This window comes from Seriola aureovittata, chromosome 5 (assembly GCF_021018895.1).
Source record: "Seriola aureovittata isolate HTS-2021-v1 ecotype China chromosome 5, ASM2101889v1, whole genome shotgun sequence".
NCBI classification, from domain to species: Eukaryota; Metazoa; Chordata; class Actinopteri; order Carangiformes; family Carangidae; genus Seriola; species Seriola aureovittata.
The window spans coordinates 19,285,076-19,304,784 of NC_079368.1; the positions used below are offsets into that span (position 1 = coordinate 19,285,076).

The window sequence follows — 19,709 nt, forward strand, 5'->3', positions numbered from 1 at the left end:
AGACTTTGCACCCAGCAGCACAGAGCTCCCACTGGGGTTGAAGGATAGAAACACTCCCTCTCTGCCTCTCTTCTATCTGCTCTGTCATGCCTCTAATTGCCATTTTTCCCTTTTTCCCTTCCTCCCCATCTCTCTATTTTCTCTTCTCGCCCACCTCTCCCCTCTACCTCTCTTCTGCTCTTCTCCTCTTTCAGAGATGAATCCATTAGACAGCTCAGGCTTTTCAGTTGCAGCACATCACGTTAGCATTATTAGCGAGCGAGCTGCTGCTTCCCAAAGGCTTTTAAAGAGGCCTGTACACTGCGGTGAAACGATGCAGCTGACCGAAGTGAAGTCTGATGAATAATATATGTTCCGAGATGCTGCACAGCCTCTCATTATAATCTTAAATCGTGGCAGTCTTTGTGGATACAGTGTTAGAAACTGAGGAGGATATATTAGACACGCCTTGTTCCAATGGATGAACTAATATCCTCAAATCTCTTGATCAATCTTCCCCCACACTTCCTTACTATCATTGGTCTCATTGCCCCAATCAAGTGAATCATATGTAGGTGGGTATCACTTTTGATAGTTTGTGGCTATTTTACTGTTTTGATTTCTATACTTTTTATATCTAAGACGGATGTTTTTCTCAGTTTCTGAAGAGACTGTAGGTCTTTGATCAGAGAGTGTGTATGAGTAATGAGTGTGAATGATTTCAAATTTCCATCCTCATGAACTGGAAAATGGTTTTTGTTTGAATCACCGGCTAAAGGACTGATAGTGATGGAGCGTGCAGCATCAACATTGAAACACTGAAGTTCTGGATTGTTGGTGCAATGATAATAAAGTTTATTATGTTTATATCTTTTTGTTCTGTCTGTAACTTTGTGCGTACTGTCCTCAAGGTTTGTATTTGTGCTGTTTTTGGTCTCTTGTGAATAAATGTGAATTAAAAAAAAAACTAAAAACGTTGATCCGTAGTCTAATAATCTGCAAGAATTCTGATAATCAATTAATCGTCTGATGATTTGCTGCTTTTTTCTTTATCAATCCTTTGGTTTTGGGCTGGTGGTTGAAGAAGACAATCACTGTGTGTTCTGGCACATTATGATCAAGTATCATTGACTGACGTGAGAAAATAATCAGCAGATTAATTGATAATGGAAATAATTGCCAAAATTTAATTTATTTAAATGTAATACTTTCTTCCTAAATTTCAAGTTAATACTCTTATCATTGTCAATATTACAAAGTCACAGCTAAATAAATCATGTTTTGAAAGTATAGGATGACTTTTAAAGCTGATTCTTACCCTGTATAGCAACTAATGAACTTACTGGACGAATGCATACTGGAGATTTTTCAAAAAACTGAGTGGAGGCGACCTAGGAATGCAGCCTGACGTATATAGGGTCCACACTGTATAATACCATGCTCATTAAATGCCTGAGTTACAAAACTGACATTCATAACATGAACTTGGGAGAGAAGAAAAAAAAAATCCATTCCAACAAACCCAGTGTAAACGAAGCAGAAAATTGTTTGTTTACACTTGTGGAGGCCAGTAATGGTGACCTGAGGGCAGGATGGTTCACTCCAAGCTGCGAAGCTGGTGTGACGCATTTTAAAAAGGAGAAATCTTTTTATGAATTCCACCGATATTCACTTAAAATGAAAGAGCTCCACCACATGACACAGTTCTTTACGACCTCTCTCTCTGGGGTCCGGATATGACCAGAAACTAACAAAGCAACAACCAACACCTGCTCCCTTTTACAGGTCTGAACACAACGGTGAAACGGATTTCCATTTGTACGCAGATTTGTCTAATAATTAGCTGAAGAACCCTGGGGGGAATAGTCTGTTAATTAAACAGCATTATCATAATATAATAATGAAGTTGAGATTTTTTTTACTTTGTTATTGAATAATTCTGGGAGCTCCTGTTTGTATAAAGCCATGAAAGGACAGCTGGGACTTCCTGGGACATTCCTTTCCTGGTGCACTTACCCGTAACTGTCCCTGGTTTTATTCCAGAGGAATTCCAAGCACTCCCTGGTGTATATGTGTGTGTGTGTGTGTGTGTGTGTGTTTATCTAACCAGACACACACAACGGGCAGCAGAGACTGGGCTTTATAAGGTGAAGGAAGTGGTGTCCGTTCTCAGCCTATATAAACTGAGCTTCAAGCAGAATCAGAGAAAAACTATTTCATTCTTCCCTCAGATTAATTAGATTACATGAGGACAGTCAGAGTCCTTCCAGCTGCTCCCGCCTACATCAGTGTCTGGGGCCTTGGTGAACCGTCAGAGCAAGATTTAGTGGCTGAAAACTTTTCTGTCATCGAATTGAATTACACTTTTCAATACACTGTGTTAATCACCCTCACCCTCGCTTGCTTCTTCATACGCTCTGTTGTTTAAGTTGTTGTTGTCACACTTACAGCCTGTTCAGATATTCTCTTGGCCTCATGCACTAGCCTGCACATGATTGCACTTGGTTGTAATGAGAAGAAATAACATTTGCTTTAAGCCGCAGTCATACAGTGATATGCAAAACAGACAGTATACTCTTAGGACAATACAACATTCTTCGTCAGGATACGTGTCCTTTATTTATAAGTTGATGATTCTAAATCACGTGGTCTTTCAGCACTGCGCTTCCTCTAAAAAAAACTGTGGAAGCTACTGTGACATCTTTTCTCCATTGGATCTGATTTTGATCTTTATTTCAGCCATTTTCCCTAAACTTAATGATGAACTTTCTTTACTGTATACATTTAACAACTCTACTTCCTATAAGTATACATGTATTTACCCACACGCAATCCATCGTCTACTTATTTATATGGAATTTAATTACTTCTTTTAATGATTTAAATACAGTATTTCATGTTTTGCATTGTATATAAATCTTCAGTTTATTTTTATACCAAACGATACAGAATACTTCTTGTATTTATTCCAAAGAGTCTGTAAATTTACAACCCATTACTTTGTATTGACTGTAGTGTTTTTTTATAGTTAGCTACAGAACAGTCCAACACGATGCAGCAGGAAATGCAGATAATAATCTGCTTTGTTACGACTCACTCCACTGGATATTTAAATATAAATAAATATAAATGAATAACTTCCTTAATAAATCTGGATTAATAAAAATGAACCCACTGCACTGGCAGCTGCATTTTACTTTCTGAGCTGCTGAGTCAGTTTTCACACATTTCTTAATTTTCAGAAACAATAAAATGCTTCAAATTGATGCTTATCATGTGAGATTTCAGCGACTGGCTTGTCACACGAACAAAAAGAGCCATATGAATAAACCATAAACAAAACTCAGCGCCTTTCAATGACACTACAGCAAATACAGTTAGAGGTGACAGCGTTTGTTCTGTCACAGTGAAGAAGCTTCTGAAACTTTCTCTGACCTTCCCATGTTTTTGGGACGAGTTGCTGCCTACAGGCTTTCCGGATCAGGATGTACAGCACGCACGCACGCACGCATGCACGCACGCACGCACGCACACGCACACACACACACACGCACACACACACACAGCTCTGTATGCTGATCTACAGCTCAGCAGGCGGGCATTCTCTGCACCTTTATCTCTCCTCTCTCACCTGATTGTTACTCTGAACACGTTCGGCCCACTTCAACCCTTCATTGCGTCTTAAGCTAAGGATACACACTCTGCATCACTCTGTTCTCAGCACAGTCGTCATACATGCTAGCACAGTGTGTGTGTGTGTGTGTGTGTGTGTGTGTGTGTGTGTGTGTGTGTGGGGGTGGTGGTGGTGATGTCTCATACACACAAAGCAACTGTAAACATATATAAGCAAACACTGTTCATCCCCAAAAAACATCTGATGTGGGAATGTTTGTGTCTCAATAATGCAATAAAGAATTGAATTCAATGAAGATTTTTGTGGCACATCATGATATTTTTTTGTCCTTTTTTGACATATTAGGTTTTTTTTTAAATCCTTGTGGCCGGATGGAGATACTATTACTACTAGATGACTATTGACATTTCTGGCTGAGATAGAGTTTGTGCAAATCCATCAATTTAAAACATCACTAGTGAATCAATATTGGTGTGTGATGGTTGTTGTGCTACTTTCATTCACTATCTAAGGATTAATTTCACTGAGACAGAGGTGGAGAGAAAACGTATCTGTAAGCTGTAGTTTAGACAAAATATCAGTTTGGAAAGAAAATTATTGATAAGTAATTGTAGCAGAAAAAGATGAAGCAAGAAAAGTGTTAAACGCTGATGGGCGCTAACAGCTGACAGTGAAGTTTAAAGCTTCTCTAATCATTAATTATTAGATTAACAAAGATTCAAATGACCATGAAAAGGGACAGTGATGAACCCACGGGAAGTTTCGCAGCATCATTAGCTCTTCAACTTTTGTTTTTATTGCCAGCAGCTAAAGAGCCAAACATTTTACTTTGAAGTGGGTTCAAACCAAAACAGACACTTAAACTTAAATTCATTAGATGGAAGGGAAACAACTCCAGATTAATGCTAATTGTGCTGCACGTCTGCTGGATGTGCCCCCCCCCCGTGGCCAAAACATGAATAATGGATCTTAATCAATGGTTGTGTCGAAGGTGACGTACCTTCAGCCTTGGCCCGGGTCTCCCTCCCCCCCTCCAGGTGTCGCTCGATGCTGCCTTGGCTGTAACATCTGGTAAAGGGCACAGGTGACAGGCTTTGACTGTCAACCTCCACGCGCTGCTCCAGGATCGGAGAGAAATCCACTGAGGAGTGGGAGTGGGTGGAGTAAGTGGAGGAGAAAGGGTCTGCAGCTGCCTTCAGTGACGGCGACCCCCCCGTACCTCCGTTTTTCCTCTTACTTCTGGCGATCTCTGCGAAGGAGGTCACCCGCGGAGGAGGAGGAGGGGTTGGGGCGGCGCCCTCGCTGAGACGGACAGGGCAGCTCAACATGCGCTCCAGGGATCCGAGCCGAGGAGACGGAGACTTGTCCAGGTTGCGGTCATAACTGCGAGAACGGGGGCGACTTCCTGAAGAGGCTCCGCCTCCGATGACACCCCGGCCAGCCACAGGCGGGGAGATGTTGACGTACACCTGGCCCTCAATCACAGGAGCAGCTTCAGCCCCAGCAGCTGCCTGTTGGTTCTCCTTCTCCTCCTCCTCGTCCTCTCCATCATCATCATCATCATTATCATCATCATCTTCATCATCATTACCATTATCATTATCGTCTCCCTGGATGAAGAGAAACAAGGGAAGAAAGAAAAGAAAGTCAAAAAGAGATAAAACACACAACCATGGATGTGAGAATTAAACAAATACAAACCAAAGGTCTAAACTGCGCTAATGCCAGATTTGCTTTGACACAGTGGCACTGTTGCAGCCTGATGTTAAACCCTTCAGCTCTACATAACTGCTGAAATAATCCTCAGACATGATGATATCAGATAACCCAGACAGCTGTGATCTAAAACGAGCCAGTGCCAGACTAATACCAGTGTCACGGCTATTTTAAGTTCAGGGCTATTGTCACGGTCATGGGGCCATTTCAATTAATTCCTTACCAGTTAGTTACTCTTCATGCCTCATGTTGTTTTTGCATTCTTCCCTTCCTTGTTTTGTCTGATGTCATTTGACCAAATCACTTGTATCTCTGCTTGGTATTTAGATTTCCACTTGTCTTGCCCTACCTACTGAGACTGTATTTCTTTTTTACTTGGTGGTGTAAATTAACTGAATGTACTGCCTACACTTGATTAATTATGGACACCACCCGCAGCAAGCTGTGTTTCCAGATGAAGAGGAACTGGAGAACAAATCAAAGCATGAGAGAATATGTTTTTTTTTTAAATATAATTTGCTTGTTCATTGCGATTATCAGTTTGAGTATTTTATGCCTAATCTTGCAAATATATAGTTCCCCTTCTCCACTCACCCTATATGACTCTCCATCTTCTTCCTCTTCCTCCACGCCCTCCTCATCAGCTCGCTGTCTGAACAGGAAGTACTCGCTGGGCTGAGTCGGGGTGGGGCTGCCTTTGCTGTGCTCATCGGAGCAGCTGTTGACGGAGGAGCCTGCGGGACTCGGGGACGACTGGGACGAAAGGTCGCAGGTGACCAGCTTGTAGTAGTTCTGCGTGGCGACGACCAGGCGGGCCTGGCTCTGCAGACAGGACGCAAGGTCTCCGGATGACCCGGAATGTGGAGGGTGGTAGGCGTTGCAGTTGGCGTCCAGGTCGAGAGCGCCAAGGTGCTCCACGGAGCAAGAGCAGGTGGAGGAGGTGGACAGGTGTGATTCACGGATGAGAGGGAAGGCGTTGCCAAGACAAGCGGGTTGTTGCTGTGACAGGGGAGGTTCAGTCGGCGAGGTGTGAAGGTCTAAATAGAAAGCCCCTCCGGTTGAGTCTCGCTGGTTTCCCGGTGGATCAGAAACAGACGAGGTGTAGGAGTGGTCAGTGGAGCTGTTGAGGTTGGTGTGTCCAGAGACCGGCGGCTTCTCCGGTACGCCGTTGTTCATCTTGTTGTAAATGGCGCTGAAGTTGACGAGCACACCGTCCGAGCTGTTGCAAGAGGAGTCGCTGCCGTAGCCTTGCTGGCACTCAGAGAAAGGCTCTGAGAAAGCTTCGGGGAAGTGCTGGGGGTAGTTCTGGGATAGCGTGCAGCAGGAGCAGTGCTGGGTGGAGGAGCATGACGAGTAGGAGCCTGTCTTACTGCTCCGCCCACACCGCATAGGATGATCTTCATCTTCATCATCGTCGCCCCAGTCGTGCTCTCCACAATCCATAGACATGTTGGAACCACTGCTTCCATGGCGGCGCTGGCTGTCCAGAGCTAAGATGTCCAGTTCTTCCAGGTGGGTGGAGAGATCAGAAGCCACACCCCTCAGGGACTCCCGGCTGCTCCTTCCCACCGAGCTGTGCAAAAGAAAGGGCTCAGCGGCAAAGCCGAGGTCATGTAAGCGGAAAGGAGCCATGCCGTCATTGAGGGCGGAGTTAGTGTCACTGTGGAGGTGAAAAGAGGAGTCTTCATGGTAACCGCTGAGGTTGTCACCGTCATCCTCCTCCTCCTCCTCCTCTTCGTCGTCTTCAGTATTCAGCAGGAACGGATTATGGCGCAACGGGTTCCTGTTCCTCGGTTTGACTCTGGGTAATGTGTGAGCTGTGATCAGCTGGTCCTCTGAATTGCTCGAAGTAAAGGATGAGTCATCACTCGCTGTGCTGCCTCCTTTCCCGACGCAATTTCTTTCTCTTCCTCCGTTGTGGGAGGCCCAGGAGCCACTGGAGGTCTGGATCAGGCTGCTGTAGAGCAGAGCCTCTCTCTGGAGGACGTCTCTCTCAGGAAGGGAAGTGGTGCGACTCAAGCCCAGGTTCTCCGGCGGGCTGAATGGGTTGCTCCTCTTCAGCGAGCTCCCACAGCCACCCTGCCGCCCCCCTGACACCTGACAGTGCACCAGGGGAATGTGATGCACGATCAGGGTCTCACCAGACAGTTTAGGAGGGCTGTCCATCGTTCAAGAGGAGGGAGAGGCGGGACTGGAGCTACAGTGGGGGAGGCCCTGTGAGGCTAAAGAGGAAGGTAGAAGTGTGGTGTGCTGACGGTTGAGTTCACACTCTGCTCGCTGGGCCCAGCTCTGCAGGGCTGCCAGGGACATGGAGGGAGAGGTCGGGGAAGTCGACACCGTGGTCAGAGTGGTACATCTGGAAAATACAAAGACACAGAGAGAGGAGGTGTGTTACAGGTGCAGGCAAGTACAGCCATCAAACACTTGATGCAGGCTCGAAGCTACATCGTCACTGTTTTCTAATGATAAATGTGCCTCCTTCTGCAACTCATTCATTTTGTCCATTAATTATAATAATACTTGAGATGTTCGAGGTGAGTCATACGAAGTCTTAAGGGGCTTTACATGCAGCAGATCCCGATCCAGCACAAAGAGTTGAAAATGTGAAACATTAAGTCGGACTAAAATAAAGCTACTCCAGCGAATTAGTATCGTACTTCCATAAATTTGTGATTCAAAATCGAAGAATCAAAGTCAAGATATTCTGACTTTTAGTCCTTAAAGCAAGTCAAAAACCAGTCCAAAACCAATGGATCCTAATGCAGCTTTCTGCAAGCTCCAAGACTAAGCCAGGGGTTATTGACTCTTGTTATCCAGACTTGACAAGACATTAAACAACTGTTTTCACATAGTAGTATCCACACTTTTTCAGCAGTGGCCCTTTAACGACAGGATTTGAATATGTCCAGTGCTCATTACAAAGCTGTGAGGTTTTATATGTTTTTCTTTTCCTCTCTTGAATCAGTTTTATTTGTGCAATAAAACCGCAGTAAAATAATCTAAAACCGCGACAGTAACAGCACAACTAGAAGCATCAAGTCTCATCTTTACACTGAGCAGGATGACTCAGCTCCATGTGAAGTGGAAACTGTGAGATCCACACAAATACACACACACACACGCACGCACGCATGCACGCACACACACAAAGCAGCTGACTCTTAAACAGGGCTATGATCTCATCCCCATCCGCATATTACACCCTAAATGACACACACATACCAATACACACTCGGAGCAACCATTTCCCTCACCCTCATCTGCCACACCTGAAATGAAAAATACCTCCAGCAAAACCCCAAATTCACATCCCTCTCCTGTAAGATTCACTTTGTTGTATGTAGCTGATAATCAGTTTTACTTTCAACAGCTGAGTTTAAACTTAGAAACAGTTTTCACACCTGTCATCTGATTCATGGACAATCTGACAGTACATGGAGGCTGGAACGTCAGCGAACTTAAAGGCGTTACGTGTAGATGTGAATGTTCAGTATCACTCTCAAATTAGGTGTCCTGCCTTGGTGTAATCACAGTGGACAAACTGGACTTTATTTTGAAGTGACACACTCTGCACTGTAGCAGGAAGTCATCTCTTTTGTCAACAGTTTTCCTATGTATTCAACTGAAGAAGACAAACATGCTGAAAGTCATTTTCCCCTCAGCCGCTCACTCACTCCCTTATTCACTCCCTAAGTCACACACAATTTTAAATGCAGTTCAACAGCTGGTAAATGCTGATGATCTTCTTCACCGTTTGCTTGTGGTGATTTTACTGTTATCTCAAATCATATACTGTATGAACCTCCTTCATGTCCTTTGTCAGTACCACTGTTTTTAGATTGCCAAGGTTACTGGGCAGCTTCAGTGTCTATTGGCCGTCCTGCCAGACCCAGGTTAATCAAATCAGTATTGTTTAAGTTAATCCATCCTTTGTAATGTCCTTAAGTTTCTGGAGCAAAGTATTATACAATATGAACAGGATTAGGAATGACAGGTTGAAATCATCGGTTCACCGGCTCATGACCTGGACTAGATAAATGCTAACTAAGACTTAGAGTAATCCCTCTATTATACCTGCTTAGCAAATCATAATCCCAGATACATTGGGTCGATTAAAAGCAAATTTGAAATGAAAATTTGATTTTTAAATCTCTCTGGATGTCAGAGTGTGGTTGTGACTCGAGAGAAGGAAATGTGGGAGATGATTTATAAATCAATGACAGAAAAAAGAGGAATCTGTTTTAGGGATTAAAACATTTTAGTGCATTATATATGATGCAAGTATGGATTCACATTGATAGTAATATGCAGATGAGACCTTTACGGGCACAATTGCAAGTAGGTGCACAGTAAGCACTGCTCCATCATTTTTTATTGCTAAATAAAGAGAGAGGCCAGCTGAGGCTGCAGACTGCAGCTCTGAAGCTGAATGTTAGCATGGTGAGAGAGTGGCAGGGTAATAACTGAGACGCCACTCTTGACAAATGACCTTTTTAAACGGGGACTGGATGGTATTTGCTGTCAGGGAGGCCTCAGCTTCACCTACTCGACCTTTTTATCTCATTGCTGCGAACAAAGAAGTGATGTGTACAGCAGGGCATCATGGGTAGGGCGAAGGAAGATAATTATCAACTTGACAGTTATTGTCTTTCACATCTGGGACTGACTCCATACATTTTCAAAGGAAGCCGATCAATCACCGACATCATTGTTTGTCACAACATAAAAAGCATCATAATAAGTAGATATACTTCATGCTTCACTGGAGCAGCTGAGAGTCACCTGCCTTGCTTCAGCACATCTTGTGATGGCTGCTGAGGGCCTTTTTTTTTCTATTCATCACCATGCAGAGAGTCGGTGCAAAACTGCTGCTGCTCAAACACAGTATCATAACAAGACTGTGCATGGAAATAACAGCAAGGAATCAGTGAATATGACGGGAGTGAATTGTCTTGGGGATTAACGACTATGTTTTCAGAATCATAATCTCAAATCATCATAATCAGAAATCACAGGGCTAAAACACAGCCACCATCGAACTGAAACGATAAGTCAATTAATCGATTCTCATGGGGGATCGATTATTGTTTAAGTCATTTTACATCTAAAATGCTGAACATTAGCTGGTTACAGTTTCTCAAATGTGATTCGCTGCTTTTCTCTGTTGTGTATCATCATAAAATGAAATATATCTGGATTCTGAGATATTACGATGGAAATTTGTCAAAGGTTAAAAACTAAATGATTAATTGGAAAAATAAATAAATTAAACCTTAAAAAGAATTAATACAGCACTTCATGCAGTCTTCTACTTTTCATTTATTATTTGTTTGTACTCCTAATTGCTTAATTTTATTATCACATTGTTAGTATTTGTCATTATAAAACTTTTAATTTTGCTTTATCCACTTAAAACAGCGTGCAACTTTGTTTATAAAGTACAAATTCTATTCATTATTGAGAAGGAAAGCTATTTGTTTTTACCTTAGAAACAGTCATTTGAAAAGAAAATATCTTAACTCAAGGTCAAGTTATCATATATTATATTATTATGTGGTATTATATGAGCTTATTATGCATTAAATATGTGGTAATGGCCACCTTCGATCACTGCTGCTTTAACAACCTGACATCATGAAGCAGGTCAGAGATTCTCCTGTTACATAACAACAAAGAGGCACATGAGAAGACAGTCGACTGCAATTAACAGCAACAGTCAGTAGCTGTAATACTTTCAGACATATCTATCTTTTAAATGTGTCACAGTTTTATATATTAAAGACAAATAAAACTGATAAGAAACAAAGATGACACAAGAGGACAATACAAAGATCTAGAAAGAGGTAGCAATTTGCAAACAGTAGCAACAGACTTGCTCATTTCTTATTTACAATAGCACATAAACTGTCTACGGATATAAATATCCAGTTCAAAATAAATACTACCAAGATAAAACTTTTTGTGTAACTGAGGTCTAATGGTTCTTGTCAGTGGAAAGTGACATTAATGAGATTAGCTGAGTGGTTCTGATGAAGAGTGCAGGCAATGTTAACACCAGACATGGGACACTAAAATGGGTTTAAGAGATTAGCTGCAGGGTCAGGCTGGCTGGATCGTGTAGTGCGTGTTCAGACAGGATGTTAACACAGACTAGCAGCAACTGTCTGTTGAGTTTTTTATTTTTCATTTTGTCTCACCTTCTTTGACTTTATGTCATTTTTTATATTGTTCTTGTGGATATTCTTGTAGAGACAATGTGGTTTTTGACAAACCTTTATAGGAAATGTCAGCATGAAAAGTCTGGTGGATAGTTTGGGGATGAACTGTTTGCTCTCTATTTTCTGGTACACGGCTTTGTAAACAAGACTGCTGCAGACTAAAAAGCTATAAGGGGGAAAAAACACAAGGTGACCTTCCAAAGACTTTCCAGATCAACAATATGAACCACCAACCTCATCCACACTTCACCTTTAACACAATACTGTATAGCGTAACCATCACTTTAAACCTGATGTCCCTGCACAGTACCTAAAAGTACCTGCTCTGAGAGAGTATGACTGCTCCTGTCAATTTTGTTTTTTTTGGAATATAATGGAGAAGAAAAAAATGAGTGCATCTGTGTCTCTAAACAACACTTTGTTGTTAGTTCCTCCAGGGGTTGGCTGGGTTGGTTCCTACAAGGCTCTGACTGCCCATCAAGCATTCACAAGAAGTTGCACAGTGTCTCTAAATTCAGTGCAATGCAATGTAAAAAGACACCTTGGCTTTTCTCAGTAATATGATGCAATCTATGACTGTGAGTGAAAAACTATTTAACTCTTCACGTGTTCCCAAATCTCTGAGTGACAGTGTCCTCATTAAACTAAAGGTGCAAATGTCTTCAAACCTTAGTTGGAACCTAAAACTTTTTCAGACATTTGAGACACCAAATTATTAATCAATTAATCAAGAAAATAATTGCCGGAGTAATCAATAATGAAAATAATCATTAGTTGCAGTCTTAATAGGTAATGAACCACCTTTAGCTGGCAAAAGTTTTTATGATACATTTCCAGCTCCATTACTTGATATATAACATCTTAATTCACTGATACTTTTAGGCAGGGTAGTGATGCTACAGTGAATTTCATTCAAAGGTACGACATTACTAACAGTTAGGTAATGGCAGATTTGAGCAAAAAGATGACATCAGAAATGTGTCACTGTCTAGAGGAAACAGTGTCAGTGTTACGTGATGCAAAGTCTCCTGTGTGGTATTTATAATGCCTCCATCACAGCTGCTGTGTTGCACCGTGGAACTGCTGGACTCAGTGCTGTCCCTTACGAGAGTGACACACTGGACAAATGTCTACAGGCTGCCAGACTATTCAAGTATTCAAGCACACACACACACACACACACACACACACACACACACACACACACACACACACACACACACACACACACACACAGAAACAGAAAACAGAGGAACTTGTGAATGGGACCATTGAATAGACTCCCCATTATGCTCCCAGCTTTAACCACCGCAGGACACAGCTCAATAAGGGAGCTTTCATACAAAACACGAACATAAAAAAACTTATCAAAAGAAAATATCTGAACATAACCCAAGACAAAAAACACACTTTGCATTTCTCCATACATTTTCCTAAATCAATGCTGCAGCAAATTCCTCTACATTTACTGCACCTTTCAAACTCAAATGACTTTGCTCAGTAGTGAACAGTTAGAAAATGCTACAGCACACCGGTCCACAGAGCACAATGTAGGTCAAGCTGCTAACACACTGAAACTGTTTTTTATGAAAACACACCCTTCTGGTCCCTTTAAGCCAACAATAACACACCACTGAGACCTGAGTTATTACCAGATTACAGCAGATCAGGTCAGATAACAGGTTAACGAGAACAAAGAGGCCGAGCCCAGCCAATCACATTTCATTTCCCACACAGCCTCAGAAACCCCAGCTACAGAGCCGGCCAATCAGGAGCAGCCGTCCTGTGTCGAGACAGAGAAAAAACAAACACAAAAATAATCCACAGAGGAGAAATGATGAATGCATCGGAAACAAAGTGAGGTAACCGCGGCAACCAGTGTGGCGACAAAAGTAGGAGGAAAGAAGAGGAACTGAAGACTGACTATATACTGTGTATCTATGTCTGAACACTTACTTAAACTGTTTATTCTTATTATCTCTGTTCATCTATTGTAAATCTTTATTAAACTAATTACCAGATCACAACCACAAATACCCTCCCCTGCTTTGACACTACTCATTAGCTTTTAATACTATTTCTGGATGTGGTTCCCCTATAAATGTTTGTTAAGTACTTTGGTAAGTAAATAAGTACTTTATTTATATCACAACTTTCAAGGTGGAGACGTCACAAAGTGCCTCACAGAGGAGATAAAATGGAGGCATAAAGACATTTGCAAAATAAATAGAAAAATTACGTAAAACAAGTAGGTAAGCTGCTTTTTAAAAAGGTGTCCACAGATGTTAAATCCCATGAGAGAGAGTTCCAAAGCCACAACCTCAAAAGCGCAGTCTCCTTTAGTTTTAAACCTCATTCTAGGATTAGAAGACCGCAGAGACCAGCTGGTATCATGAAGCTGCAGGAGATCTGTAATGGAGGCAGGAGCCCGACCATGTAGCGCTCTATAGGGGATCACAAGGATCTGAATTGGATTCTTTATTCAATGGGGAACCAGTGAAGATAAACTAGAATCTTTGTCTCATGAGACCTTCGGGTGGACATGGTGGAGAGGTTGGACAGCTTGCAAACGATCCAGGGGTCTGTTGCTAAGGCAGGAGAAAAGTGAGTTACAATAGTGAAGACGGGACGATGTAACAGTGTGGATTAACATTTCCATCTCCGCTTGAGATACAAAGGGGCCTGAGCTTTGTAGTGTTTCTCAGCTGGAAAAAGCAAGAGCGAATCAGACACGTAACATGTTGGTCCAGATCCACTGGTGAGGATTACAAGTTGTAAGATGTCTAAAACAGAAATACAGGTACAAACAGAAGCACTTACTGAACAGACAATTCATCTTAAACCTACTGCCCTCCATGCTCTTGTTCAGATTCAGATTGGGCTTTTCTGGTGTTCTCCATTTAAACAGAACAGAGTTGCAGAGAAGGAAAGGAAAAACACTTTCCGTCCATGCCGATACTCAGTGAAATTGGGGCTTCATTGAAGACTCTTCAAGGGCCAATTAGCTGTGACTGTTCTACACAAGCATGTCCTTAATGAGTTCTTTGGAAAACCCGCGTTACTGCACTTTGGAGACTAGGGTGGGAAACTGACCTATTTATGAAATACTGAGGAAAAGGAAAGCAAAGTGGTAACAACGGATGTCCTCACTCCTTTATCACCGGGGCTTTACTTCCAGGAATAAGTCTAAGCCTGGGAGGGGGGCATCCGAGCAAAGGCGCACCCTCACCAGGCAGAGACAGACGACACAGCCAGTGGAGACGGCAATTACGATGATGGATGGGAGTCCACACTCACAATGAGACTCATGTTTATTGAATGCAGCCTGGTGACCATTTGTAAAACAAGGAAGAAGACAAGTTCTTCTTTATGTAGAAGCCAAGACAGTCGATAAATTCCAAAATACAAAGGGGCAGTGAGTTAAATTCATTTTGCCTTGTGGCAGAAAATGACCATAATTTATTTGGGAATGGTTGATAAAGTTGTAGAATAAAGAAATGTTTGTCCAGGAGCTGAGATTTCTACCACCATAACTCTCAGCCCCAATCATTTGCCCTTCATTCACCTATTACTGTTTAAAAAAATGATCAATCAAGTTATATCATTATTTTACCCAGTTCATTGTGTTAACCTTCTGTGTTCATGTCTATTAGTTCTAGTCTCCATTTCCAACTGTTTGTGTGACTGTAACTCAGGGAAATGGGAGTGGTGACGCAATAGCTCATAAATTACATAATGTACTCTGTAAACTGTTAACAGAATCAAACAGTTGGTAATTTCCATATCACCCTGAAGTAAATGAACAAAATGAAAAACAAATAAAATAAAACAAATAATTCAATGCCAAGATCGACTGTCTACCATCTTTAAAATACAGGGGCTGGGGTTACGGTTAAAAAGGTGTCTCAGGTGTGGGTATATACTTTTTTGTAAAAGAAGAAAACTGTTATATAGTTCCAACCTGCTTCACATTGAAATATAGTCATTTAAATGCTGTTTAAACTGTAAACTAGACCAAAAAACAGCTGGGTTTTAATGTAAATGTCTGGGTGCCTTTTGAGATGCAAAAGACTCAACAAACAGAACAAATTTGGAGGATTTTGCAGCCACTGGTGGAGGTATAGTCTGATGCTGTAAGCTTATTAAAGCAAACCTTATGATAAATATGTTTAACTATTGAAAAGATTATAAAATATCCTGCTTTCAATGATGATGATGATGATGATGATGATGATGATGATGATATCAGCTACAGAAAACAAACAGCACTGTCACTGCGAACTCATTTGTTCATTTATCCTCTGTTCTGTTCTGTCTCTGTTTCTCCCTCCTCTCCTGCACGAAAAGCAAAGCTGTCTGGTTGTTGAGTTACAAGCTCAATGCTGTGTGTGTGTGTGTGTGTGTGTGTGTGTGTGTGTGTGTGTGTGTGTGTGTGTGCCTAACCGAATGAAAGAGCTTTTGTTTGCTGCACACATTCACCATCTCACAGCAGAAGCTCTTCCAAAAAGATTAGAGAGTTAAAAGAGTTAAAAAGATGGACTGTTGAAACTGAACCACCTTGACGTGTTTAGATTTCAGAGTTGTCTCACATCACTGCCCACGGCTCATTAAATCACAAATTGATAAGCAGTTATTCTTTGTCTAACCAGAAAGACACAAAACAGTATGTCAAAAAATCTAGACAGATAAGTAAGAGAGAAACAAAGGAAGCAACCAGGAAATGACCCACGTCATGGTCCACCAGGCCCTTCTTTCAGGGTGGAAATTTCCCACTAACACCAGCCAAGCACTGGATCATCTGCAGGAAGTGACATTATGTTAAAAAGACATAATGTAGGTGGTTTGCTCCATTCATCCATTCATATTTACTATGTCAACTACAAACCACTAAAAACAACTAGAACTACTGTAAAAGATCATAAAAGAGACGCCTCTACTGGCTCTGTGGCGCTCATTTAAAACCAGAAAACAACACAGATAAGTGCATGAAAAATAAAGACACATCCTTGCTATGTTTCGCCTGAGGATAGCACAGGGAGAAAGTGCCATGTGCCTTCGCACTGAGGCCGATTAAGGACATGTCAGACACAGCTCTTCAGACTCTGCTCTACTTTATCAAACTTGGTTCATCTCTCATCAGTCTGACCTGCACTTTGTCTTTTTAAGCTGTACTCCAAGAATGAATCGTGACACCAGCTTGCTACTAAACTAATGCTGACATGCACGATACCATGGCAACCTGATAAAATGTTGCATTAATCTCAATGTAAAGCTGAGCTTAACAATTTGGTCATGAGTTTCTCAGGTATCCTGTCATGAAGCGACATGGTGGCACTAGATGAAAAGTCACTAGGATAAATGGTCTGGCGATCATGAATGTCCAATGTACCAAATTTCACAGCAATCCATCCAGTAGTCGAGATATTTCACTCACTGGGCCAAACTACAGAGAGACTGATGTTGCCATATCTAAATAAAAGAAGATTATTAGCATCAAAAGTGTGTTTTCTGCAGCAGGCACATGCCTAGTCAGTCCATGTGGATTCATGTGGAAGCCATAAATCTGATGTTAGACCGTATACGGACCGGCTCATGGGTGTATTCATAACAAAAGCCTTTCAGTCTGTGCCCCTTAGAAGTTTAAAGGCTTCCTCTTCCTTTTCCAATCTATTCAAAGACAATGAAACCGGCCATGACCATTGAAAAAGTCACCAGCAATCTCATCTACGGCTCTTTCCACTGTAACTAAATAGACTTTGTGAGTAAGTAAATTACATGTACTGTCACTTTAGTACACTATTTTGTTATTTTCCTTTTTACAGCGGTTCATATGTGTTTTTGAAACTTCAAAAAGGGTGTGTTCAAGGTAAAACAGGACATACCTACGGTGTTTTCCTTTGTGATTATGTATTATGCCCACTGGAAGCCTCAACCTGTGAACTGATGTCCACTTACTCGTTGATACAGCGAAATGTGAAGCGTTATTGATCCTTGGAAGGAAAATGCTCCATACCCTTTGCCTCCTGCACAGGTCAAAGGGTCCAGGCCAACTCTACATCATCCCTGAAGCTAGATAAAGTTTTTCTTTTTTTTCTAAATGGGCTTTATCAAGTACTTAAACATCAATAATTCACCACAATGATGTTGAGTCATTAGTGAAATTACACTATTGACTGCCAGCCTCTACTGGCGCTGTATTTCACATAGTGAGACATCAGACAACAAATTCCACAAAACATACAGGGTTAAAGGGAAAAAAGGTTTTTGTTTTGAGGGTAACAAATGCATTGTTTGGTAATCACACCTAAAAAATGGCACAATGTCCTCCAAAGTTAGTTTCACAGACACTTTCATGCATGATGCCACATGAGCACAAGCCGCAGCAACACACAAGTCTATCCCCTTAACTACCTGTGTTTTTTTTCTCCGGGAGCTAAAGATGAACGCACGACCTTGATCCCAGCTTCCCTGAAGGCTTAGTGACAGTCTCCCTCCTCGCCTGCTTCTCTGCCTGAACTTGAGGAGCTTACAGACTCTTGCGTAACAGTTGACCGGTGTGTTTGCCACCGCTAACAGGTATTAAGTGTTAACTGACAGTCCACCACAGCAAGAGGAGTGTGGTAGTTGCTCGAAATGAAAATGAGGGAATTTGGAGGAGATTATCTTAATTTTCACAAGAAATTATAGAGTGACTTCTGCATGCATGATTCTGTAGTGACAGGCAACCAATTGTTGAATATGATCTCTCTGGTATAGGTATGACTTTAATGCGTTTTTTGTGAAACCAGCTGCATCTCATTTGGGAATTTTAAGCAACATAATCTCCCTTCGCCGAATTAACTACAAAAGTTAATCAAGTTGATAAGCATCAACATTGATAAGCATCAATACATTTTTTTACTGCCGTTGTTGGGTGAAAAGTGTAGGAAATGTAAATTTTCAGGATCCAAGAAAAGCTGTCTTGTTGTATGATTAATCATAATGTATTTTGGCATTATCCAGTGCAATTTGGAAAGGTTTAGAGGCTTAGAGGTTGGAGAAAATGTCTCAGTCTGCAGAGGAGCATGTATAATCCTTCCACATGAAAAAAACATGACATTCTCTAGCAGAAAATTACAGACATTTTTAGCTTCAGGGATGAACTTTTTGTTGAAACTTGTTGCCAAAATGTGTCTGTTTTGATTCTTAGAGATTTTGACTTACTAATAACATTAACAATGGCTCCATTCTATTCAAGTGTCCCAGTAAGTCATGACAATGTGACAGTGAGTCAAAATGCACAGTGACAGGACCCCGAGACCAAGGCAGCTAAATGGAATTCATCCATCTTTTATGCTGGATAAAAACTTGATCTTTTTTTTTTATTTATTTGGATGATCCAGTGTTGATTTATAAAATCTAGAGATTGCATCTATGAGAGAGAAAAAAAGCACACTAATCTGAGCTCCGTTTGCGTTTGTTGAAGAGATCTCTTAACTCTGACTACAAGATATGAAACCGTGGAAGTCGATTGCACAGTATTTGGGAATCTACTTTATTCAGTCTGTCTCTGTCGGGGAGCTAACTGTAGCTAACAGCTAGCTGCAGAGATCAGACTGATGGCTTGTCAACACAAACAGCGCAGATGAATTAGTGAGCAGACTTTAAGTTCCTGTCCCGTCTGTGTTCAAAATGATCATTACAGTGGACGCCTGTCCTTAGCTCAAACGTCTGCCACTGACAGTCCATGTGTAGTTTTATGGCACAGTATTTTAATTTTATTTTTTTATAAATATGCATAATGAGTGTAGGTGGTGCAGGATTTTTATGCAGATTTAGGCCTGAAAAATATTAACCAGGAAATGTTGTGTGTTTACAATTTAGTATATAATTTGCATTTAAACTATTTCATATTCAACGAAACAACAAGTGTTGCTCACTTGTTGAAATTATAAGAAATCTAAGTTCCCAGTGTAAATTCTGAAGAGCGCTTCACACAAAATTGGCATTTACCTGATCTGAGAATCAAATCGAACCAAATCAACATAAATCTGGATTAATAACTAGACTTTGTGAATCTAGTTCTGGACTTCGTGCCGCTCGACTGTGACATGTCAAACCCTGCTTTGATCGATTTGAGTTAAAAAATAAATTTAGTTGTATTAGATTTGAATGCAACATTT

The 19,709-nt window shown here is 41.4% G+C and overlaps 1 protein-coding gene across 3 annotated transcripts in view; it reads right to left on the reverse strand.

The window, feature by feature from the left end:
- rusc2 (RUN and SH3 domain containing 2) overlaps positions 1–19,709 on the reverse strand; it is a 38,385-nt gene that overhangs the window by 11,172 nt on the left and 7,504 nt on the right. For all 3 annotated transcript variants that reach the window (XM_056375451.1, XM_056375449.1, XM_056375450.1), the window contains exons 2-3: positions 5,924–7,685; positions 4,614–5,223 (exon numbers count right to left, since the gene is read on the reverse strand). In XM_056375451.1, coding sequence (XP_056231426.1) covers positions 4,614–5,223; positions 5,924–7,495 — 2,182 coding nt within the window. In that variant the 5' untranslated portion in view covers positions 7,496–7,685. The remainder of the gene's footprint in view (positions 1–4,613; positions 5,224–5,923; positions 7,686–19,709) is intronic.